This window comes from Diadema antillarum, unplaced genomic scaffold (genome assembly GCF_040938485.1).
Source record: "Diadema antillarum isolate AM-2024a unplaced genomic scaffold, OU_Dant_1.0 seq00001392_RagTag, whole genome shotgun sequence".
In the NCBI taxonomy this organism is placed as follows: domain Eukaryota; kingdom Metazoa; phylum Echinodermata; class Echinoidea; order Diadematoida; family Diadematidae; genus Diadema; species Diadema antillarum.
Genome location: NW_027272147.1, coordinates 304761 through 329836, shown reverse-complemented (window position 1 = coordinate 329836; position 25076 = coordinate 304761). Strand labels below are relative to the sequence as shown.

General features: G+C 38.9%; 1 protein-coding gene across 1 annotated transcript; it reads left to right on the top strand.

Annotated features, from left to right (window-relative positions):
• The first annotated feature begins 515 nt into the window (after positions 1-515).
• On the top strand, positions 516-24504 carry LOC139708978 (ADP-ribosylation factor GTPase-activating protein 1-like). Its single transcript, XM_071620946.1, has 12 exons — positions 516-643; positions 5306-5415; positions 7476-7647; positions 8049-8296; positions 9439-9507; positions 10810-10915; positions 11845-11901; positions 13504-13536; positions 14568-14684; positions 15159-15304; positions 21665-21817; positions 23553-24504. The coding sequence occupies exons 1-12, from the start codon at positions 584-586 to the stop codon at positions 23782-23784; spliced, it is 1503 nt and encodes a 500-aa protein (XP_071477047.1). The 5' UTR covers positions 516-583; the 3' UTR covers positions 23785-24504.
• Positions 24505-25076: the final 572 nt, after the last annotated feature.

Below are 25076 nucleotides of genomic sequence, written 5' to 3'. Positions count from 1 at the left end.
GCTGTCAATCATTATAAGCGGCCCAACTTTCATTTCAAATTCAGGGCCTGCGTTTAGACCATCATTTGATACTTGACAGCAGAGAATAAATTTGAAGAGCAGAGAATACATGAACCGCTCATCAAATGAAATATTTGCATTTTATTTATCAATAGGTATATACTCCGTTTGAGACAGTAGTATTCAGTTGACAACACTTCGAGCCGGTGTCGAGCTTTTTGATGTTCACTCACGGATTGTTTTTATGACGATCTGTCTTGCTCTCCTGACCCCCCCCCCCCCCCCTCCTGCACTTCTGTGTGTGTGTACATTTTGTACTAGTATGTGCGCCCGTGTTTGTGTGTGTGTGTGTGTGTGTCTCGCTCTCTCTCTCTCTCTCCCCCCCCCCCCCCCCCCACCCCCACTCCTCAGCTATCCACGTTGTGACGTATACGTCAGCAGTACTCACTGACGACTACATGTATAGTACGTAGTCGACGATGCCAGCAACTTCTTTCAATACGCCGGTGTGTTAAGTGACAGTACTTATTTGCCCGAGCCAATTTCTTTTTGGAAATCACCACGATTTTCATGGTGTTTGGCCATGGCGAGTCCACGGACGAGAAGAGTTTTAAAGGACCTTCGTCTGAAACATGGAAATAATGTAAGTGTTCGGTTAAGTTTGATAATAATTTAATTTTCACGATACCATGACGGATGCGGCAACCATTGGCATTGCATTGTGTATGTGTGCACACAGCTACAGTGTACAGCTACACAACACAACACAGCTGTACCCTACACTGATCACAACATTCACTACTGCAGCAAGGAGAGCTTGGAGTTGGAAGCCCCACTGCACTGGTCACCACATCACACACACAGACTCACACTTCACAGTAAAATTTACCGTTTTACTGACTATACAGTACGTACACGTACTGCACTGTAATTCCCTACAATGTACACTGTAACTAGTGTACAGTAGGTCGATGTTAGATTGCAGGGTGTAATTAACATCCTCAGCTCGATGCAACAAAATCACCAGGGCAGGGGGGTGTTTCACCAAGGAGGTTTTATACATGGACTCTGGAGTTTCAACTGGCTGTAATTATTCAAACAGTTGTCAGATTTCTATTGATGTACAAAGGAATTCCACAGGTGTACTTGTGCCTTTGATGATCGATGTTCCTTGCCGCTGTCTTGTGGAGATCAATTTTGAACGTTATCATAATGTTGGCCATATTTTGCTTATATATTATCTATGAAATGAAATGAAATTTCACTTAATGCTTAAGCATGTAAAACAAAAGACAATTCGGTCCAGAAATTTGCGCATAAGTGTAAATCAGAGCTGTATCATGTGAAAACGTTTGGTAATCATGTAGAAATGCACACCATGCACATCTACCATTTCCTTCCTTAATTTGTTAATGAAAACTTCTTGTAGCTATCAGAAATGTCAAGATGGACCATATCTGACGGTTTCATGAAATTTCATAGTCAATTACAGAAGAAAAGTAGCCAATTTTGACTCAAAAGTACGCCGATCGACGGCTGTGTCAGCGTAGCATGATGGATGATCGATTATGTGGAAGAGCGATATAACGATGATAATCGATCGTAGTAGTCTGTGATACAGCCGCTTGTTTGGTGTTTAACCACAATAATTACGTCGGCTCGACAGTAAAATGTGGAAGAAAGAAAGTGATCTTGATGCGTCTGTTTTTTATCGTTTTAGTTAATTTTCTCCTGCGTGTGACTGTATATCTGTCAACATTTTTGCTGACTAAATGATGGATAGATAATTATGTGTACAAAATGTCAGTAAAAGATATATGAAAAAATGGGAATTATCTATCCATCATGAATATTGCACAATAAAATAGATTTTACTACAAAACAAAAGCAAATACTGGGGTTGCAGTTTTTTTATACATAATTTTAAAAAAATGAAATGGGAAAAGTAAATACTATCATAAAGACAATTACTTTCTACTACTGTATAAGTTGAACCTATCAATTAAAAACAAATTACTATTTCAATTTCAATATTCTGTTTCTTTTTAGGTAAAATGAGCACTTTATGAGAAGTCCACAATATTAACGTTAATACATGATTGTATAACATAACATGCACTTTTTGTAATACTATTCTCATTAATTTATTATTTGAATTAGGCCTATAAATTATGTAGATAACTAGAAACAAATCCCCTTTGAATTCAACTTCCTTCTCATCTTCTTTTCTCTTTCTCTCTCCCTCCTATTACCGTAATAAATAGCCTAACCTTTTTCTTCCACTTTTCCTTCAACCTCATTCTATTCCCTTCAACACTATTCAAATTAAGTTATAATTATCAACTTTTGTCATGATAAAATCGATACTTGCCAAAATATTTAGAGAAAGGATCGATGTCTAAATCCTGGCATGAATAATCTGTATCAATAATTTGAAAAGTGATGATTATGATAGTGGTAATGAAAACAAGGAAAAGTAGAAATTACGCGGTGCGTAATATATGTCCCCGCCGGAAGTAGCATTTTGTAACAAAATGTGCAATATAGGTCAAAAATCAAGGTCAAAGGTCAAAGAAGTCAAAGGTCAAAATTCTGTGTAGAAGTTTTGAAGCCCTCACCTAGTGCCATCACATAAAGCAAATGGAATCGAAATTGGGTTAGAAATGGCGAAGGAGTAGCATTTTGTAGCAAATGTACAATATAGGTCAAAGGTCAAGGTCAAAGGTCACAACTGAAATTTTGTGTAGAAGTTTTAAAGCTCCCATGTAGTGCTATCATATAAAGCAAACAGAATCAAAATTGGCTCATAAATGACAGAAGTAGCGAATTGAACATTTTGATCACACACGGACGGACGCACGGACGCACGGACGCACAGACACACACACGTACGGAGCCCGTTTCATAGTCCCCTGCTCGAACTCGTTCGGCGGGGACAACAAAGAACCATCACAATAGCTCACTTGGACCTTCGACTCAGGTGAGCTAACTAAAAAAAAAATACGAAAAAGAAAATAGGGGCTACACGTATTGCACGAGTCAAGTTCGATATTGTTAGTAAGCGGCTAATTAGAGACTACCAGAATCGATTATAATCGTTGACATCGTTCTCAGCGAAATCGGTGCACTGCTTACATCGGAGACTATGTTCGCGACCGACGTACTTTTCAACTCCAATTTCTCATTTTTCTTACCTTTTCGGCTTTCTAATTCCACGAAAACTCTCTGATATGGCTCAATTTAGCATCTCCAATAGCTGCACAAAATTTTATTGACAAACGGCGAAGCGAACGGTAGGTGTGCATTTCTACATGATTACCAAACGTTTGAAATTGTACTTTCCTAGAAAGCTGGTTTTATCACTTTTCCGCTTAGTTTCCACAAATGAAACTAATATGGAATAATCTTCAAGTATAATTCTTTATTGATAGATACAGTGTATATCAGATTAGTGACCGGGTACAATGTATGACCAGTGGAGTATTTTTCATCTTTATTTCAGCATTTTTTGCTCAATTTCTATTTGCGCATCCTCATGTCCGCCCCCCCTTCAGATCTCGCCTATGGAACGCGTGATCGCGCCGAAAATCAGCACACGCGACGCCCACAACGTATACTATCAAAATGTATGGTTGCTTTCTCCGAAAAATTTTTCTTATATTTTATATTAATTAATTATTGTAATTTACAATTGTATGCATAAAATCAGTTTTGGGCTGTAAATCACTTATTAATGCTCTAATTAAGCTAATTTCTTTTTTAAAATGTTTCTTATATCATTCTCCTGAAACATAGGATAAAAAAGAATTTGTATCAAAATTAATTTCTTATGTATTTGATTGTTTTTCGACCTTTTGTTTTTGTTTGTTTTTTGGCCAAAATTTGTCACAGACATTTTTCGAAGCTTTATTATGCTAAAATAGATTAATTTCATCCATTCTAAGTCAAGATATGAATTTTTATGTGAATTAATTGAAAAAACACAATTTGCATATTTGGATTTGTACACAAAATCACGTTTTGGAGCAATTTTGGGGTTGACAAATTTTTTTCGAACGGGCGTCGCGTCAAAACGGTACGCGCGGGCGCAACAATTTTGGTAAGTCATGAAACATCGCGGCTGGAGCTTATCGCGCTGCAAAGATATTGCGCGAAACGTCGAGGGGGGGGGTGGATTCCGCCCCCCCCCCCAGCCTGATTAGGGTTAAGAACAGCTTTGTGAAACACCCCCCTGTAAATATTGCTAACGTTAGTAGAGAAAAATTATGTGTTCTGAATTCTGTCACTGTCGCGCTGCCTCTCTCTACAGTTTTTCTACCTATCTAAGATTTTGGTCTTGTGTGGAGTAGGCCTAAGGCTAACATGTTAGGGCTTAACAAACAAAACATATTTTGATTCTAAACTGCTGCGACCAGCCCAAACGCGGAGTACTGTGCACAAGGAGCACCCCGGGGTAATACACGTAGAAATCTAATAAGTCTATCTAGACTTCATATTGAAGAATGCCAGATTAAGGAATCATATTTTCACTTTGTTGTATTTCGTCTTGTGGTTTCTTGATATCTCACAAAAAGTTAAAAGCCTAATTCTCATCTCCACCAATACTATAATACCAAACCCTTTTATTACCTCCGCCAAGGGGGGAGGTTATGTTTTCGTTACCATTGGTTTGTTTGTTAGTTGGTTCGTTCGTTTGTCCGTGTGCAAAATAACTCAAAAAGTAGTAAACGGATTGTGATGAAACTTGCAGGAAAGGTTGAGAATGACACAAGTAACAAACGATTCACTTTTGGTAGTGATCCGAGAATTTTGGGGGAATTTATGAAGGATTTTTTATATTTTGGCAGGTAGGGTCAATGAACTAGGAAGTTCAGGCTGGGCGCATTTGAGGTTTGCATGCGCGCACTAAAGCGCGTGCTCTAGTTTCTGCTAGGGCGAGGCGCGCTGTGCAGCTGAGGGTTTATGACGTAACAAAGGCTTCTATGTTGGGAAATCAGGCGGCTTTCAGCACACAATGCAGTACGTATGGGTAAAAATCACTGATCTCAAACAAGATCAGTGCGGGTGGAAATGGGCTGCATGCTTGGCAGAGGTCTGCGCTCTCAGAGTGCTTTTCTAGTTCAACATGTCATGTTGAGACATTATTCATGTATGTACATTGTATGCCATTCAGTTTGTAATGATCATAATCCAAACAACTTCAAGTTTTGAAAATTACTCCCCTCCTCCTTCTCTACCCTTTCCCTTGACCATACAACTGTGTACATCTACATGTACTTTAATTTCATTCTCTTTGACTTTCCAGAGTTGTTTTGAGTGCAATACCCACAACCCACAATGGGCCAGTGTCAGCTACGGAATATGGATCTGTCTAGAGTGTTCTGGGAAGCATCGAGGACTTGGGGTCCACCTCAGGTCAGTTAAGTTTCAGCTCACTTCTTCAGTGCCAACTCAAGAAATTATGTTCTACCAACCCATGTACAGGGATGCCAAGTTCAAAAAATTTTTATGAGTGAGATTTTCATGACTCGGCATCGCTCGGCATCTCGGCGCGGAAATGTGCCAGTGAGCGAGGGTGTGGGAGGGGTTTTTCCCCCCTGTGGCCTCCCATGGTAGGGAGCTTTTTCAATTTTTAGCTCTTAATGGTGCGATCAGGTGCATACTTAAGTGACCATTTTTTACTTATTTTGAAAGACAAAAGGAAAATGCACCTTCAATTGCAACTATCACTTTAATCTTTTGAGCTATGCTCATTATTATCTAGGCCAAAGTTGCAGACTTCGCCCGATGCGTGAGAAAAATGGGTGCCATGCATGAGATCGTGAGACGGCCCCTAAATGCTTGAGTCTCACGCAGAATGCATGAGACTTGGTAGCTCTGCATGTACAACTTGTACATCTTGTAGTTCTTCAGGATTGTAATCTGTTCCAGGAATCATAACTCCTGTTTTAAAGGCAGCCGATCGCCATCCCTAATGGTACGTAAACTCCGAACGACCGAAGTTTGTGCATGGAGCTATCTCTGTTAGTGGCTCCATGCTACCACTGAGACAAGTGTGTATGTGTGCGTGTGTGTGTGTACGCATCATACACAAACATTGTCACCGCGAGCTGCGGTGATTGGAGGAGAGAGGCCAGAAGACGCTGCGGCGTGTGTGTGTGTGTGTGTACGCATCATACACAAATATTGTCACCGCGAGCTGCGGTGATTGGAGGAGAGAGGCCAGAAGACGCATGGCTCTTTTGGCCTCTCTTCATGCGCATGCGCACTGAGAGTGTGCGCCCATTCGGAAGCTCTCGTGGCTCGCTGGGACAGCCATTTTGGGTCAGGAGATAAGCACAGGGAGCTCTCTTGTAGCCTACAGTATTTTCGCTGACCCATTGAGCCAGCGCTATTCTCATTCGGGGGTCACTACATTTGATACAGAATGGGGGAGGCAGCGTGTTGCGTTCGTCTCCGTGCCGCACAAACCACTCGCCACGACTGAGTGTCTTTAATATGAACATCTCCAATAACAGGCAATCAAATCAAAGGGCACATATATATTATTGTCAAGGGCTGTGAAATTTGTTTCAATTTGTGTTGATCAGCAACTTCTTTGAAAGTTATTGTGTCAAGAAATGTTGATGAAGATTGTTTACAAGCACAGAGGTAAAATACATGTAGTGAGATAAAGCTTAGCAATGCTACAACCTTTCATTCAGCATTATTGCATGATGTGTATGAAAAAGGAAGATAAGTATCAAACAAAACTGTAAAGGTGATTTGCTCCTGGAATCTGAAATTAGTTTTTTTTTTTCAAATATCTGTAAGTGTAATACACTTGTTACCCTCATTTGTAATATTCTGTGAAAAGGCTTCCAATTCATCGATATGCCTTATTCTTTGCACTTTGTAGCTCCACAGTACAGACACATTGCGCATGAGTGTGCTTTACAGCTGGCATGCCTATTCATTGCCCAAGGTGACTAGCAATAGTTTAATAACAAACGGTTTAAACCAGGCACTTTGTCCCACAGTAGAAAGAAGAAGAGGAGGAGGGGAAGGAAGAAGATATCACCATAAAGTTAATATGGAGGAAGCCCCCTTCACTTGTTCCACATCACTTCACTTTCAAAAGCAGATGCATTTATGTACAAAGTGTATGTGATGCAGATACTGGTAGTAGTACAGGTGACTCCATGTAGAGTAAAGGTCTTCTGGATCGGCAGTTTTCTTTCATTATATCGAGATTTTGTTACAGCTGAACAAGTGTTCAAAAGTATTTTCATAGAGTTACAGTTGTATATTTTGTGTAGATAATAAAATTACCTGAATTTTTGCTTTGTTGTGACAAAATTCTGTTATGACAAAATTCTGTTATATATCTGTAACCTCGATCATTGTTTACCAAAAGTGCACTGTACCCATCAATCCTAAAAGGTGAATATTAATCTACATTTTGATTCGTTTTTTTTCCCCCATTTCATTTGCAGTTTTGTAAGGTCGATAACGATGGATAAATGGAAGGACAGTGAGCTGGAGAAAATGAAAGCTGGCGGCAATAATGTCGCCCGGGAGTTTATGAAGAGCCAGCCAGACTACGACCCAAACTGGACATTCCATGAAAAGTACAACAGCAAGGCTGCTGCCCTCTTTAGGGATAAGGTAAGTTCAGACAATTTTCAGCAGTAGTCAATGAGTTTCTCATAGCAGTGATAAGGCTGTACACAATTTGTTGCAGGGATTCTCAAATATAGACGAGGTTCCAATGACGTCACCAAGTCATGCCGAGGGGCAAAAATTGCGTAAGGGGACCCCCATACAAGTGGGCAAGCGCGTAAGAGTTACATACCGCATCTCATGATAGGCAGGCGGGTATATGCTACGCGTACAGCACGCTTGAGCCATGCGTGTAATACGCATGAAATTCATTTTTTCCCCTCAGCCAAAGTGTCATTTGACGTCTTGGAACCTCGTCTATACCCAAGCGGGCCAGCCTTTGCACTCCATGGTATCCTCATTCTACCAGGCCATATAAAGTGCTTTCTTCCACATCCATGTTTCAGGTTACCACAGAAGCAGCGGGTGAGACGTGGTCAGAAGAGACATCCAAGGCCCGGAACCACATTCCCTACGTCGCCAAGAAGACATCAAGCAATTCCAGCCTGAGCTCTGGGTCTATACACCACTCCAGTAGCTCCCCTAACTTTGGAGGAGGAAAAGGAGGAGGAGGAGGTGGTGGTTATAATTCGGGTGGAGCCATGACTTCAGGTGGTGGGTCAGATGACTGGAACATGCAATACGGAATGTCAAAGTAAGTTGGTATTATTATATCAGTATCGATAGCCACAGATACACTGACAAAGCTTCTTTGTAGTTTTAGGGACAAGTTCACCTTCATATACATGTGGATTGAGTGTACGCAACAATATTAGTAGAACACATCAGTGAAAGTTTGGGGAAAATCCGACAATCCATTCAAAAGTTATGAATTTTTACAGTATCTGGGCAATCACTGCTGGAGAAGAAGACTACTACAGTTTATGATGTCACATGCGTACAACAATATAAGGAAAATGAAAAGAGAATTTCACCAAACTTGACTTTTTGAATAAAGTGCACATTTCTTCGACATGTTACTGACTTATGTTAGGGGTAATATTATTTCCCCTGACTTCTGAAAGAGAGAAGTCGAGTGTTCTTTTATTATGTGAGAAAAGTGAGAATATCTTGAATTTTCTTTATACTTTCTTTATAGTTGTACTCATATGACATCACAAGCTATAGTAGTCTTCTCATTCAGCCGTGACTGAGCAGAAACTTCAAAAATGCGTAACTTTTAAAACGGATTGTCTGATTTTCCTCAAACTCTCATTGATGTGTTCTACTATTAAATATTGCTGCATTCACTCAACCCACCTGTCTGTAAAGGTGAACTTGTCCTTTAAGTTCTCAAAGTATATGTTCTCAAAGTTTTCCAAATCACCTCTCACGCAAACCTTTCCACTAAAACAAGGGGAATTTCCCACATTCTGGCAAATCTTCTCAAAGTTTGTACAGTCTGAGCGCACAAAAACTTCTCCCGAAACATGTCGCGAAATGTCTACTTTGAAATATAATTCTATTTCTGTTTTTATTACAAGTGTACCACTACAGTAAAACAGAAGCAGTCAGATATGTTAGTGATATAGTGTTATCAATTCTATGATCTACCAATCTGTAGTTGATCAGTTTCAGTGGAATATATTGGATGATGTGTTATAAAAAGTGCTATTTCTCTCCATATTATTTCATGATCATGACACAATGTGTTACACGAGCAATGTGTTTCAGTACTTCTGTGCTACCTCAATGCTGTAAGAATTCTGCCTACTGTAGTGAACAGAAATATAATGCCTTTAGTTATTTGAATGATTCTATTGTGAGAAAATCTGATTTTATGCCCACTTCCTGCAGAACTGAACTCTCCTCGAAGAGGGACGACTTCTTTGACCGCAAACTTGCTGAAAATGCCAATAGACCTGAGTAAGTGCAAATTTTTATTAGTATTAAATAGGATCTAGACACAAATGGGAGCCTAATTGTGTGATTACTTTTCACCTTCTCAAATATTTTTTGTTTTGACAGAGGCAGAGTGTGAACCCAATATTAACCCATTCCTTCCACAAATCTCTGAGCACCATCAATGCCCCCAAACAAGATTCTTTTTGCCCGTCAACAGAGAACGGACAGGTCCGTAATCCAACTGTGCGAAAGCAGTCAAGCGATGCATGTATCCCCTCTCCACGGTCAGTTACATGTGCCATCGAACAATGAAAATATAGATCGGGTGCGAGGTATGAATAGAGTGTGCGCTGATGGGCTCTGTTATATTTTGTTGCATATCAAAACAACACCCATTGGATGACTAGTGTTTTATACTGCAAACAGTTCACTGCAACAACATAGAAAACATGTGAAACTGGAATTGAGTTGAAATAATTACCATTGAAATTTTGAGACTTCATCGGGGAATAATCAGGGAATTTTGTTTTCTTGAAATTCTTGGAACCCTGGATAGACATACTGGATAGACTGGATAGACATACTGGTAGATATGTGACCCTGCATCACAAAACCAACAAAAAGTCGCCAGACATGGATTTTTAGTTATGGTCAGATTCTGAAAAAAACAGACTCTGAGCTTTAAAATGATGTAATGTATATTCAATTCAAAGGGACTCCCCTAACCTATCTACACTGTAAGTACTAGAAAGAAAGCACACTCTGGAAAAGTATGAACTGAGAAAAGAGGCTCTGAAGTACAGGGCCTATTCAAGCGCTTAATCTTTGCCAAGCCCTGCTAGCTGTGTAATGAATGTGACAAAAAACAGGATGTAATCCACTGGAGCAACAACAATGAAGGGATTATCAGATTTAGCTGAAATTGAGTATGTTCTATTCTGTCTGTGATTAATGCCAACTTTCAAAGCAGTAGCGTTATCCTTTCGAAAGTTATTAGAGTTGAAAGTGAAGAGTGTCCAAAGGATTTCAAGAAATGAAAAGGGGCCTCCAAGACATGCCTGATCATTCTACTCTCCCCATAAAGAGGGTTGCAGAAAAACTGCCAGAGACACACTTTCCCATTCATGTTATGATCTCAAGCTGAAGAAAAATGTTGAAAAAGAATAGCTCTTTCAGAAAATATGAAAAACTCAAGATTGACTGGGTTGACCCATTTCACCTGTTTTGAGTCCTCACATAAAATCAAGTGGTGCGACTGTTTAGTTTGTTTTGTGATGCACAGTCACATGTAAAACAGATGTCCATCAAATAATTTCTTGACAGTGATCTACCACCAAGTCAAGGAGGCAAATATTCAGGCATTGGATACACCCCTCCGGTCACTCAGTCCAATCAAGGAATGGACAATGCTATGGCATCATTATCAACGGTATGTACTAGCAACTTTTCCTGCTGATCAGCAGGAGGTACATGTATGTTCGAGAGAGAAAAATGGTGACACCCCATAGAGGTGCAATGGTAAACTAGCAAGGAACAGCAGCCTCATGAAGTACATTTTACTGTATACGCCGAATATTTCGCAAGGTTTTTATTTTCACGAATTTCGCGAGTCAGCTGCTATTCGCAAAATTAAAACACACGAAAATATTGACTCCAGTGCCGATATGAATGTGACGTACACGTATACCTTTCTCCGTTCAGTACAGGACTCCACGATCGCGAATTTAACCACCCGCAAAATCGTCGGGAAGTCCCGATACAGAAAATTTAGACTCACGAAATATATAGCGTATACAGTATTCCATAATGTTAATTTAATGTGGTACACTCGGTGATACACACATTTTCAGTGTGTGTAAAATTTCACTGCTGTATTGGAATGGCATTAAAATTAGAATATTAAAGGAATGATTTACCATTTGCAGATGAAACAAAAACCCAGCATTAGAGCTTCTTGTGGAGATGTCTCTTTTGAGCTCCCTTGTAGAGAGATTTCAGGAGCATAATGCATGTGATGATAACAATGATAATAACAATAATGAAGAAGAAGAAGAAGAAGAAGAAGAAGAAGAAGAAGAATGGTGATAATAATGTTTAACCTGTTTATAATACTGCCTGATTTGACCTCTCAGTATTGTCAGGGCAAATTGTTTTTCTGTAAGACCCCAACTCCATAATGGAGAAATATGGCTTTTTGAAACATCAGACTCAGGCGATCAGATCAGGCGATGTCATAACTATTGCACTTGTTTCGATAGAAGAGATAGGGAGACTACATATTGTATTGTATGTGCATAGTATGCCAATTTCTTTTTTTTTTTTCCTCTTTCTCCCTCTGTTCCCGTGCCCCTACTCTAGGGATGGGCATCATTCACTGTCGGTGCATCCAAGTTTTTAGCAGCAACAAAGGAGAATGTGAGTACTGTGAAATGTTTGCTTGCATTTTAATTTCACGAATTTGTGACGGAGCCAAATTTTGCAAAGTTAAGATGCACAGGAAAGATCTTGCCTACACTATGTGCATTGAATGCCAGTGGCATTTACTTTGCAAAAATGTTATGCTGTGAAAAAGACAGTCTGCTCCAATGGGTAAAAATTCTATGTCGTGAAAATATTTTGCTTTACAGTATTCCGAACCATGTGGGGCATCATGTTGTTATGTCCGAGCAAGAAGGCCTAATGGAGGCAGAGATGTCCATTGGGTCCATTGGGTCCCTCTGATCGGAGGGAGGGAGTGGTCTCTCAGGGTGCGTTCGAGCACTTTCCTATTAAGAGAAGTGAGCTGTACCATACAGTATCCGCGCCAGAGGAGCGCTCGAACACTCCGAAAGTGTACCTTACCGTACTGTACCTAGTCAAAAGTGGACCACTTCCCGATGTGCTTCAAAACGGTTAACAAAAGCGTACCAAAAGTTTGCATGTGAGAATGTGCATAACATGCACATACGTCATAATGCAAGCAGTTCATTCTCTTTGTTCAGGACAGCTGTAAGTAGTTCAATCACCCCAGGTGAATGACCCTCTTGCTACAAAATGTGTGACCTCTTCTAATAGAGCGCTCGAGCGCTCCAAATCTGGCTCAGTTCAGTACGGTACGCTTTAGTTCAGTTCGCTTTGACTCATTTCATTCAGTACTTCAATATCGAATACAATTCAGTCACAGCCTTCTAGCTGTACCTTATACACGTGAGGCAGCATAGCAGTTGGTCACAAGTGACATTTTTGAAAGAGTAATACAGTGCACTCCCGTTATAACGAAATGCTCGGGACCGGCAGTTTTCTTTCGTTATAACGAAATTTCGTTATAACCGAACAAATACAATATATAACGAAAACAAGGAAACCACGTATATATATATATATACATGTATATATATATCATATTCTGTTTGCTGAATACTCATCATACTCTGGAAAGCTATGTGAAATGTGATGGGATAATTGTATTACAATAATAAACGCAAGTTCCACTCAGAAAGTGTGTGTGGCACAAGGAGCGAACACACAGTGGTGTGAAGTGTTCACCCATGCAGAGACGCTGTAAATGCTTGTTTCGCTACGTATTTTCGAAAGCAATTCGCATTTCGTTATAACAGAGCACATTTCTTTTGTTTTTCTTTGTCTGTGGGGCTCGGAAAAGACTTCGTTATAACGGAAATTTCGCTATAACCGTGTTCGTTATAAGCAAATTTTGTACCACAGACTTTAATGGTGATAATTTTGGGACCAGAAGATTTACTTCGTTATAACGAAATTTCGTTATAACCATGTTCGTTGTAATGGGAGTGCACTGTCTACATTTTTCAAGATAGAATATTTTGTCCATTTTCCTGATGAAGTGAGGCTTTCAGTGGTGATTTATGTAGATCAAATCAATGCAGCACGCAAAGTATGAGTGCATGGAGTGAGGGAATAGAAATCACATACATTTAAAGAGAAATGTTTTCGTACAGTTTTCATTGTTTGATAATCACTCGATTGTGGTTAGACTCATTGTAAACTTCACTTGTCTTTCAGGCTGTAAAGTTTGGTTCAGCAGCATCACAGAAGGTAAGAGATAACTGTCATCGTCTTGCATTTGGTGAATCAATAAAGACATTTTCTGTAGCTATTACAGAGAAGTTCAACTAAAGAATAAAAGTAAAAGAGGGATTATAGATTCCAAACTAGAGAAGCACTCTGAGAGCGCAGACCTCCGCCAAGTATGCAGCTCATTTCCACCACTGATCTTGTTCTTCCATAGAGATATCGGTGATTTCCACCCATAGGTATTACAGCATTGTGTGCTGAGAGTCGCCCTTTTTCCCAATATAGAAGCCTTTGTTACGTCATAAACACTCAGCTGCACGGTGCGCCTCGCCCTAGCAGAAACTAGAGCACGCACTTTAGTGCACGCATGCAAACCTCAAATACGTGTAGCCTGAACTCCCAAGTTCATTGACCCTACCTGCCAAAATATCAAAAATCCTTCATAAATTACCCCCAAATTCTCGGATCACTACCAAAAGTTAATCGTTTGTTACTTGTGTCATTCTCAACCTTTCCTGCAAGTTTCATCCCAATCCGTTCACCACTTTTTGAGTTATTTTGCACACGGACAAACTAACTAACTAACAAACCAACGGTAACGAAAACATAACCTCCTCCCTTGGCGGAGGTAATAAAGACAGACAAGCTGATGAGTCCCTTGCCTATTGGGTCAACCCAAGGAGTACACAATTGTAATGTCAAATAAACCGTGTGGCCCGGAGCCACTAAAATCAATGGCAGACCACCCAATTCTCAAAAAGGTTATCTTTCAGTGGTCCGATCAGGCACTTTAAATGCAAAATTGATCGTTTCTGTTTATTTAGGGCCACTACAGTTGCTTCTCGGGCCACCAGAATGTCAGATTTCAAGGTTTTAGTAGCCCGAATGAGTCACCACATGAAACAGTTAGTGTCAAGCCCTCCATGTTTGTATGTATGTATGTCTATATCTATCAATCCGTCCATCTGTTATCTGTGTCAATCTCATTCCTGTTTCCTGCCACCCAATCTTTCTCACCATGTGTAAATGTGTCTTCTTTGCCTTAACTCCAGACACATGAGTACGCATCCAAAGTTAATGACTCCGTGATCAAACCAACCAAAGAGAAGGTGAATGAGGGACGACTTTTCAGTGATATATCAGCGGGAACCAAGAGTATAGCATCGAAGGTAGTATAAATTTCTTGTCTTTTCCTAAATGCAAAACTATGTAAAGAAATTATTATGGTCAAATTTTCATAATCTGGTAAGCACATGTCTTGAAAGTAGTATGACAAAAACAAAAATGATATGAAATTCAGTTACTCTGAAATGATATGTATACATATATACAATACATTGTTTTGTCCTGTAAAATGTCAATAGCGCTAAATGTTCAGTCCTTTAACCCGTCGAGGATGGACTGATTTTGCTATACACTAGCACGCATTTCTCATAAACACCCGCCCAAGTGTTCACAGGACTTGTCTTCTACAGGTTAAGGGATGAACAAAAATACAATTTCATAGAAATAGTTCTTTACATGAATCTTATCATGACTTTGCTCAGAAATAAATAGACACAAGCCCCCTTTTAGACATATTTCCTACTAGAAATGCTGATATACCTTGTATGACTGTGACTATTTTCATCACGTGTTGCCAGGTTGCCGTTAATACTCAGAAAGGTTGGAACGACTTCACCAAGATGTTCTCCGATAACCCTTCCCTGGATGGAGAGTCCAATAAACCCACCACCGACACACCGCTGATGGGTGACCCTATCGCCAAACAGCAGCGGGAAAAGCTCAGGTGAGGGGGTGATTTTAGAAAGGGAAAGGGTAATTATAGGAATACCTGATGCTTTCATGGCATGTGTTTGTACATTTATCGCTGCATTTGCATCTCTGTGTGCTCTAAGGAGGAAAATAGAATTGCCGAACATTGCTGTCAAATGCAGAGATGCATCATCCAAAATGATTTTTGAATAAATATGTTTTCAGGACTATTTTAAACTAGGGTGTGGTTGATGAATCCTTCAAACAATATGGGGTAGCACTCCAAAGTTTAATAAGGGGCAGCTGGAGCTCAAGATCACTTTTTATAAAACTTGGTCTGAGTAACAAGACCATGCAAACAATCTTTCTGAGCTGATCTGAGATTGTGGGAGGGTTCATACTTCACTAGAAGAACTCAATGAGGTATTCTGGAGCCATTGAAAAGGTGACACTGGTATGTCAGATGTAGTACTTTAGAACTTTATGTGTGACGTGACTGGGAGGCCATGTAATCATTTCAAGACCAGGGCTGTGTGAAAGTGTTTCTTAGTGCAGGTAATCAATCGTGCCGCAGAGTTCTAAATTACCTGTAGTTTGGGTCTAGGGCACTACCCCCTGTGCAATTACCCCAGACCCTTCACCTGAACCTAATCCTAATCCTAACCCAAACTCTATTAAACCCTAACCCTGATCTTTACTCTAACCTTATCATTAACCTGTATTTATTTGCCGGGGGGTAATTGCTCAGGGGCGGGAGGGAGGTTATTTGCCCTGATACATGTAGTTTTGATATTTAGCTTGGAATGTGGCACATCAAAGAGTAAACTATTAAATGAAGTTAGGGGCATTGATGGAATAATGATGATAGTAAGATGATGAGATGAAGGGTAGGGGAAGAAAAAAAGTGATGATGGTGGTTTGAGGAGGATGAGATTAACCAGGGCTCCACACTAACTTTTATTTTTGGTGGCCCAAAGGCAAACATTCGACCTTTTTTGGTGGCCCGATCAGGCCACCAAATTCTTCATTTCTGAATTTTGGCGGCCCGACTTGCGTTTTTGGTGGCCCTGGGCCACCGTTAGTGTCGAGCCCTGGATTAACAAAATTCAGATGGAAACTGGAAGGTAGAGAAGAGTGAGAGATACCAAAAGAGACAGCAAAGAAGAGAAAACAAAACTCATGGGGAACAGAAAGTAGGAGCAAAGGGATTGGAGGAAGAGGAGGGCTAGAAAATTTAGGAAAGTAATGATAAAAGGGAAGAGAGTGCAAAATAAGATGTTGGTGAGAAGAGAGGAAGCAAAGTAAGATCCCCTTGTTACCAAACCGAAATATTTCATACCTGTCAGACTATGAATTGCAAAATCAATGTGCACTCAGATTTGAGTTTTTGGTATTTTCTTGTAATCTCACACATAATGTTCTTATGTATTTCTTCTTCTGTAATACTGATTTTCATGTCAACATGTGGCATAAAGTTACTTTTTTGTACAAGGTACATACATACTACAGACAGACAAAACCAGGGTGTTTCACTGCATTGAGGAGGCATGATAGAGGACTATAATGTCAGAATGTTGCTCTTTCATATTTGCAGTACATACACCAAACATTTGCATCATAAGCATTGTTCCATGTTTAGAGTAGAAAGTTGTTGAGTATTTGTGTTCTTCAAATATGGGAGTAGTCTGACCATTGTCATAACAGCGGCCAAATCTCTGGACAAAGGAGGATTGGGGATCCTTTAAGTGCAAGTCCACGCCATGCCTGATTTGACTGTGATAAATACAGTTTATCAGATGAACAGAGTGATGGATTTTATTCCAAAATAAGGCACCAAAATAAGAAGGTACCAGGCTTTTCAAGTTTTATGTGCTTTTATTGAATAGTAATATCAGTCACAAACACACCAACAAATAAAAGAGATGGCGTCAGACTGCCTTGTAGAACAAATCCCTAATTGCTTTATCGACAAAACATATTCAAATTCTTATATTTTGACGAATATGTCTTTGATTACATCTCATGTCAGGCCTGATTTCAATGAAGTCCCTACCATTCTCACTGTTCAATTTTCTTCTAGTCAGTATTTAAAAAGTCAAATTCAATGGGCTTGCACTTTGATGGTCCTCCTCCACGTTTGAGGGATTTGTGTAAAGTTTCTGTTCTAGTACTGTAGATTCATATAGTAGATGATAGGTGGTAATTTTGTACACATTAGTATTGTACTTGTTAGTGCAAATAGTGGGTATTTACCTGTGTTGACAATGTACTGTAGTATGCTATTTCTGTTTAATAACAGCATAAGCAATAAGGAGCACAAATTTCCAGCAAAGTTAAATTCACACAAAGACAACTTAATCAGCAAGTCATAAGAATCGTCAATCAGCAAATTTCAATCCTTCAGAAGTAGACATTCAGTGTGTATTTGAATCGAGGTGAATGCGGTTAAATTAGCATATATTGCATTATGTCATCAGCTTAATGACGCTTTGCAAGTACTGTGACTTTAAATACTGGTGAATTTCTCAGTGTGGCTCAATCCCTGCCAGTTTTTTTAACCCTTTCCCTGCAAATTTCTCTGATAATCATAGACTTTGAATAGAACCCAACTGGTTCAGGTAGGCAGGGGGTAGCATGAAATCCTGCAGTCTCAATTTTCAATCTGGCAAAATGTGACGGAAGGATTACTGTGATTACCTGGGATCTGAACCCATAGCAGACAATATGATTATGAATCATGTGCTGAAAGGCCAAACCACAGCACCTCCTAAGGTGTGGTCTTTATAAAATAACTTTAACCACATTTCTGCAAGTGATATCAGTGTAAGGAATTAATTCCTAACCTCACTGTTAACTCCCATGTTGTCCAAACTGTTTACAGCTCCTTGACATTAGCAGTGTAGTGATAGCATACTACAGTCATGCATGCTTTGTGTTTCTACATTTTTATATACTGTACGAAGAGTTTGTTTGCAAAAACCGATAAGTCCATATTTGTCAAATGGAGATATTTGCGATTAAAGGTCAAGAAAAATTAAGAGAATAATAAGAAAATTTTTGCTTCTTTTGACCATAAATTCAAAAATGTACCTTTATATGTAGTGACCAATATATCATTTAAAAGGGATTATTTTGTAGTTTATGACAGAGACCGTACTTCAAAATCTTCAAAAATGGACTTATCGGTTTTTGCAAACAAACTCTTCATATGTACTATCTTATGTTTTGTTAGGCTGATCCCTCCTTTTTGCAAATGTTATATCATAAAAGTGATCTCAGATATCAGACCAAGCAAAAGAGGGATATGCACATCACTTCATAGCATTTAGATTATTTTCACCCTTTGAGGACGGGCTGATTTTGCTACAACACGCATTTCTCATAGACACCTGCTCAAGTGTACTCAAACTCGTCTTCAATGGGTTAAAATCAAGTCAAAGCAGGAAAGCATGTTACATGTGCAGGGTTTTAAAGTCATCAATTTCACTTCAGAAGCTCTGCCCTGTTTTCTAGGGAAGGCAGTTAAATTAACGTTGTTTTACATGTACAGTACCTGGAACTTCTACATCAGCATGTTATTGTGCTTGTATGTAGTGGTAGCATCACAAGGAAGCTTTACCTGGGTATGATGTAAAGATATTGGAGATCATATTGAACCATGTGAATTACCAATGGGGTTGTGCAGTAATGTTTAATGGTAATTGCCATGAGAGTAGTTATGTTTTTTGCCACTGGCTGACAAGTGTTATTTTAGCTGCATGAAACACATGATCATACAGAGGAATTTTTTTTGCCTAGAAGTATCCTCGTGCATTGTACAATATGTAAATGTAAATTCATATGTTTGTATGATGGAGATTCTTCTAGAGGGACAAAAAATGGTTCTTGTTTGCTCACTAATCTAATTTTAACAAATTAACTAGTCACTGAAGTAGTGTGATTTAAATTGTAGAAACAAATCAACCCAAACCCTAATATACATAGTGTACTAGGAAATTCACATACCGGTACTTATTGCTTGCTGTTATTTGCATTGAAGCTCCATACTGAATGCTTTCAAAGCTTTACATGCACTAAACCTTTTACTATGGTACATGGTGTATGTTGACTGCACACAGATACTTATAGGGATGGTACAGTATTGGTGGAGATGAGAATTGGGCTTTTGACTTTTTTGCGAGATACCAAGAAAACACTTTTGATATAATACAAAGCATACCATTTTAAGAGGAATTTAAAGGTTATTTGATGGAAATTGGGTTTGGAATGACTGAAACATCCAAAAACAAAGTAAAACAAAGCGATCGTAGTGAAAAGTGTGGGTCCCACACTTTATTACAATCGTTCTTTTTGGATATCTCAGCCATTTCAAAACCAATTTTCATCAAATAAATGTTGAATTCTTCAAAGAATTACATGCTCTTTCATATTTCATAAGAGGTTTGTCATTATCTTACTAAAAATGTTGGAAACCTTAAATTAGATCTCAACCAAAACTGTACAATCCCTTTAACACTATGTACTGTAGTTTACATTCTTTTATAGATATCATACATAGCAGATGGTGACAGACTCATCTTTCATGCTCTCATGGTATTCAGCCATTAATTCTGTGGTCATGTTAAGAGGAATAGTCACTGTGCATTTCATTGTACCATTGCATCTAGTAATTGTGCATTTTCAGATTTGCATGATGTGTAGTGGTGTACAGTGTAAGTTTTGCTGGCACATTGCGTGTGGATTAATGGTGGTAGATAAACAGGGGATTAGCCTCATTACCCCTCCCAATGTTTCCCCTGATGTCACCCCCTTTCAGCAAATCCTCCTTAATTCCTTCAAAACTTCATTAACTGCATTCCCCTGCAATTATCAAACTTGCTGAACAAGGCAAAAAGCAGGGGGAAAAAAGACAGATAACTGAATTAATTAAATGAATAGAACTTGTCTGACTGACTGATATTTGTATAGTCTCCTACTGTATATAAAAGACAAGCAGTCATTGACTGCAAAACTCCATCAAATTTCAAGAAATATATCTGTCAGTTGACAAATGGATGTTTAAAATCCTTTAAAGAAATGGAAATTGATTCAAAGTTGATGCTCACTGCACACAAAACATAGAAATAACATTCCCCCCTCATCAAGTACTTCTGTAGTTTTTTCCCTCTGACTGTAGTCCCACTTATTGTGTCAGATGTAGGCATGCCCTAGAAGTAGTGCATTCATGTGGTCATGCATCATCCATTCAGTAACCTAATTGTGCTTCAATGTACTCTCTTTGTTTATCTCTCCCATCATATCCCCACCCCCCCCCCCCCTTGTTGTGTATCCACTGTCTGTATTTTGTTTTTGTTTTTTTGTGACTGTGGTCTTACGTTCATGTCTCTCATTACTCATGTTCCATATGTATAATGCAAACAAAACTCATACATTACATTCTTTATTCCAATATCTGCATATCCTAAATACTTCATCATTGTCACATCCATAACATATTTCATATGACATAAACACGCAACTTCGATAATTGCCATCACATATGTAAATCCTGTTACCATGCAATTTGAAAATATATCTTGCAACAATTAACACTCCTCAATCATTCTTTTATAATGGGATCTAATGGCATTCATTGCAAAATTTGTGTCCTAAACCATGATGCTAAACCAATTAATATTGCTCCAAAATATATGCCATACCTTCTCACAAAACAAATACATTGCTTATACATCAATAAAAACCAACCTGCTGAACAATAATGACTTTCTGAATTGGTATCACATCGCTTTATGAAATCATATTCACATGCTGTATGCATGACTGGCGAAATTATTTTTTGATTATGCTCTTCACCAAAAACAATGCAATTTTTATATCAAAATACCTGATATTGTAATAAATTGATTCATGATTTTCAAATTGTAATGATTTTGAAATTACACTTATTTTATGACTGACTATAACATGTCTGACCTAATACCTGCCAAATGCTCCTCAAACCTTTTCCAAATTCACTGCCGCTGCAATTATCAAATACATATTAATTTTTTTTTTAAATCTAAAATAAATGATACTGCTTCACAAATTACTAATTCTGGGGTTCCATGTATTACTGAAATTACGCTTCACGGGTTTAACTGGTGCGCATTGTCTGGCATCAACATCAAATGCTAAATTCTATTAAAATCTTTTCTGATCAACAAATATGACATTTCCTGTCATGTTCGCTATGGACAACTCCCACGCTCTCAAAACATATAAATATCTGCGAAATAATGCTGCCTGGATGTCGATTAAAAACAAAAACTTAACAAACACAATGAAACCAATAAAGAAATATGGATCCAGACCAGAGCGATACTCCTTTACTGCATGATGTACCCACGCCTCCCAGGTCCCCGGAGGGCGACTCCGACGACTGGGGGTGGGGTGTGGATGACGGATGGGCAGAGACGAATCAAGAACAATTGGAGCCAACACCGGAAGAGGACGGCTGGGGGTCGTGGGGAAATGAAGGAGAGAGCGCCCTCATTGACTTTGGAGATGCGTAAGTTGTAAAGTACCACCAAGGGTAGCTGTTCTTTGCTGTAGCGCCCTCAAGGTCTCATGCAGGAAAGGTTTTCCCATTATGTTGGAAGAACGAATTGTGTGTTGCAGCAAATTTCAGGTCAGGTCATTAGATGAGATAGAATCCACTACTCCGATTTAAAAATCCTGGGGGGGGGGTCTTTTTTCTGAATTTACTATCAGTTAATCATTCCTTATTTATTGATGCTGATTTGGATGTGGGAATGTTGGCAGACCTGCATTTGCTACATCTTTTAATAGTCAAAGATTTGCAATGCTCTCATAAAAATTGACCATAAAAGCATGAAGCATTTCATAAAGCATTTTCTCCTAAAGCACTTGTCAAGTTCAAGCAACCCCGAGTCATGAAACTGCCTTTCATTCTGTTAACTGCAGTCGGTGTGTTTAATTCAGTAATCATTCCAAATTCAAAGCAAGCTTATGAGACAGCAAGACATTGTATGACAACGAAATATGTGTCAAGAAATCTTGAAAGTATTGAAAGTTATTATCATTAGCTAAAAATGTACAATGACATTGTATGGCAAGGGTCTGCAATGTTGAGATAATATGGGGAATACATGTATGTACATGTATGGTGGTCCTGTGTATGTTCATCTATTTATTGTATCAATCAAAACTCATATTACTGTAAAAGTGGAAATTTTCGCAATGTTGCAATTTTTCGCGCATTTCGCGCTACCAGAAGCTGGGGCGAAAATAAAAGCACGCAAGTATTTTTGCTTGCCATATGTTTCAGTAGTTGATGTCTTGATTTCGCAGAATTAAAAACACACAAAACTCTTCTTAACCAGCGGCGCGCAAAAAATTAGTCACATGAAAATATATACTTTTACAGTATTGTGCCTGTGTGTCCTCGCAAATTCAAATCAGAGTACAGAATATTTTTTTCTCAAGAGAACACAGCCTTGTTGTAGTATAATGTGTCAGGTGTAAATATACTGTACCTGTGAGTTCAGTTGTAGGAGGAATGGGTCATGGTAATTACTGTCAAGCAGAAGTCACTAATGACATGATCTACACAAACTGAATATTGTTGTGCTTATATTGATATTTTTGATATATCAATCCATTCTTGAGGATTTTTAATTCATGGAATTGGAAGAGATTTTTCTTCTTCTGAAGTGCTAGGAGATTATAGAGGTGCAGTGTATTTTAATTCCTGTTTACCTTTGGGAGCAGTGATTAAAAGAAAAAAAAAATGTTCAAGGTATCACTTTTGATGCATATGTGTAAGTCAGTTGTATCACAAAACATCCAACCAAATAGAATTTTTGCAATAAAGCCTAAAATATAAGGAGATATCACTATTTTTCTCATTAAACCATAATGGTGGACGGTTTAGTCTGGAAACATTTTTGTTAAAGAATTGTTCACATTTTGTATACAATGTAGTTTATCAAACAATACTTGAAATCAATTTTACCTATATTCAAATTTTTACATTGGTTGTTTCTTTCCCTAACTCACATCTTAGAACTATTTTGAAGCACTAATACTGGGTTTGTGTTTCATCTGCAAATGGTAAATTATGCCGTTTACCCATTGAAGACGGACAGATTTTTCTGCAACATATATTTCCCGTAGACACTTGCCTGAGTATACTCAGGACTCATCCTCAGCAAGTTAAAAAAAGGTCCCTTTATCATCAGTCCCTAGATTGTAACTTTTCCTCTGTTCATAATTCATTTCAGTGAGCCATCAAAAGACAGTACCAGTGGTGGGCAGTCCAAATCAACCAGCAAGTCCTCATCAAGTAAGACGTCAAGTAAATCATCAAGGAAGGCGCCAACGTCCGGCAAAGCAGCCGTGGTGAACAGCGGCAAGCCCATCTTGTCTCTGGAGGAAACGTGGGACGATGCGGGAGGTTGGGACGATGATGCCTGGAATGAGGTGGAGACGGAATTAAGGAGTAAAAAGGATTGATTGCACAATGGACACGTCGGTTTCCTCGTTCTCTCCATCCCTTCCTCACTGTAGTAGAAAAGGAACTGGAAAAAAGGACAAGCTTCGTGAAGATGGTGCAGCTAAAACTGTAAATTGCGGCTTTTTTAGTCTAATCCCTCTTTGTGTGATGACCCTTGGTCTCATCCCACATGTTCTAATCCTGTGTAGACCTGGGGGGTGTTTCATAAAGCTGTTCTTAAAGTTACGATCAACTTAAGAACGACTGGAACACGTTCTGATGTGCTATCCTTACCAGAAATTCAATAATTTAGCACAAGAACTGATCACCTGGCGTTTTTAAGTCGTTCGTAACTTTCAGAACAGGTTTATGAAACACCTCCCAGAAGGGTTTGACTGTATAGGTGTAAGACAATATTGGAATTCGACAAACTTGTATTGGACTGAGTGACTATTAGCCATCAAGATCTGACCTGGCAACCACGAGTCTGTATAGGCCCCCTGTATACAAAGGCCACCTTTGACGTTTCCCTATAGCAGTCATATACAGGCTGGACTGTAAAATCAATCAGGAGCATGTCAATGGAAGCTATGTTCTAAAGTTTGCTCATGCATTGGTTACTATTTATTCTCTGCCAGTATTGGTAAAGCGGACAAACTCTAACCCACAGGGATGTGAGACCGGTGCTGATATAGAACTACAGTAAGACCAGCCTCAGCCAGGTGGAGAAATAGCTTAAGTTGAAGAAATAATTATTCAACCCCAGAGGGATATAAACAATCCCTGTTCATTCTATGTAGATGATTTGACTGTATTAGGTAAAGAAATATGTTTTGTTTTGTTTTGTTTTGTTTTGTCTGTTAGTATTCTTTTCAAAGTTTCGTAAGGTGTTTTAGAATCAAATGTAGAAATGAAGAAACCATAGTGACTGTGAGATTCATTATTGTAACTTCCCTGCCGCTCGGTTTCCAATGTTACATTTAGTACTCTTGGCATATGATAGGAATCCCAAATCCATTCACTGTGTCAGTATATATTTATATCACTACCCCCTAATTCAGTGAATCTCCCAAGTAGAGTGTAATGTCACATTAATGAAGTTCTGCCACATAGGTGTCATAAATTTGACAGGCTATTTGGAACATGGCCAGATATCCAATCATATCCTATACCACTGCAGCAAGTTTGATGGGTATTACTAGGTGGATCTGTTCGTTATCAAGTGAGGAACTAATTCATTTAGATAGGTTACCTCAGTCGTGCCCACGCACGAAAATAAAGCAGTGGTGCACATCAGTGAAGAGTGAGACTA

What these genes read in the sequence shown, in the direction of transcription:
- LOC139708978 (XM_071620946.1), top strand. Translation starts at nt 584, where the DNA reads ATGGCGAGTCCACGGACGAGAAGAGTTTTAAAGGACCTTCGTCTGAAA. An exon ending in GAAAATGCCAATAGACCTGA is followed by an intron (nt 9,508 to 10,809) that starts GTAAGTGCAAAT and finishes ATTTCTTGACAG; the next exon opens with TGATCTACCACCAAGTCAAG. An exon ending in GTTCAGCAGCATCACAGAAG is followed by an intron (nt 13,537 to 14,567) that starts GTAAGAGATAAC and finishes CCTTAACTCCAG; the next exon opens with ACACATGAGTACGCATCCAA.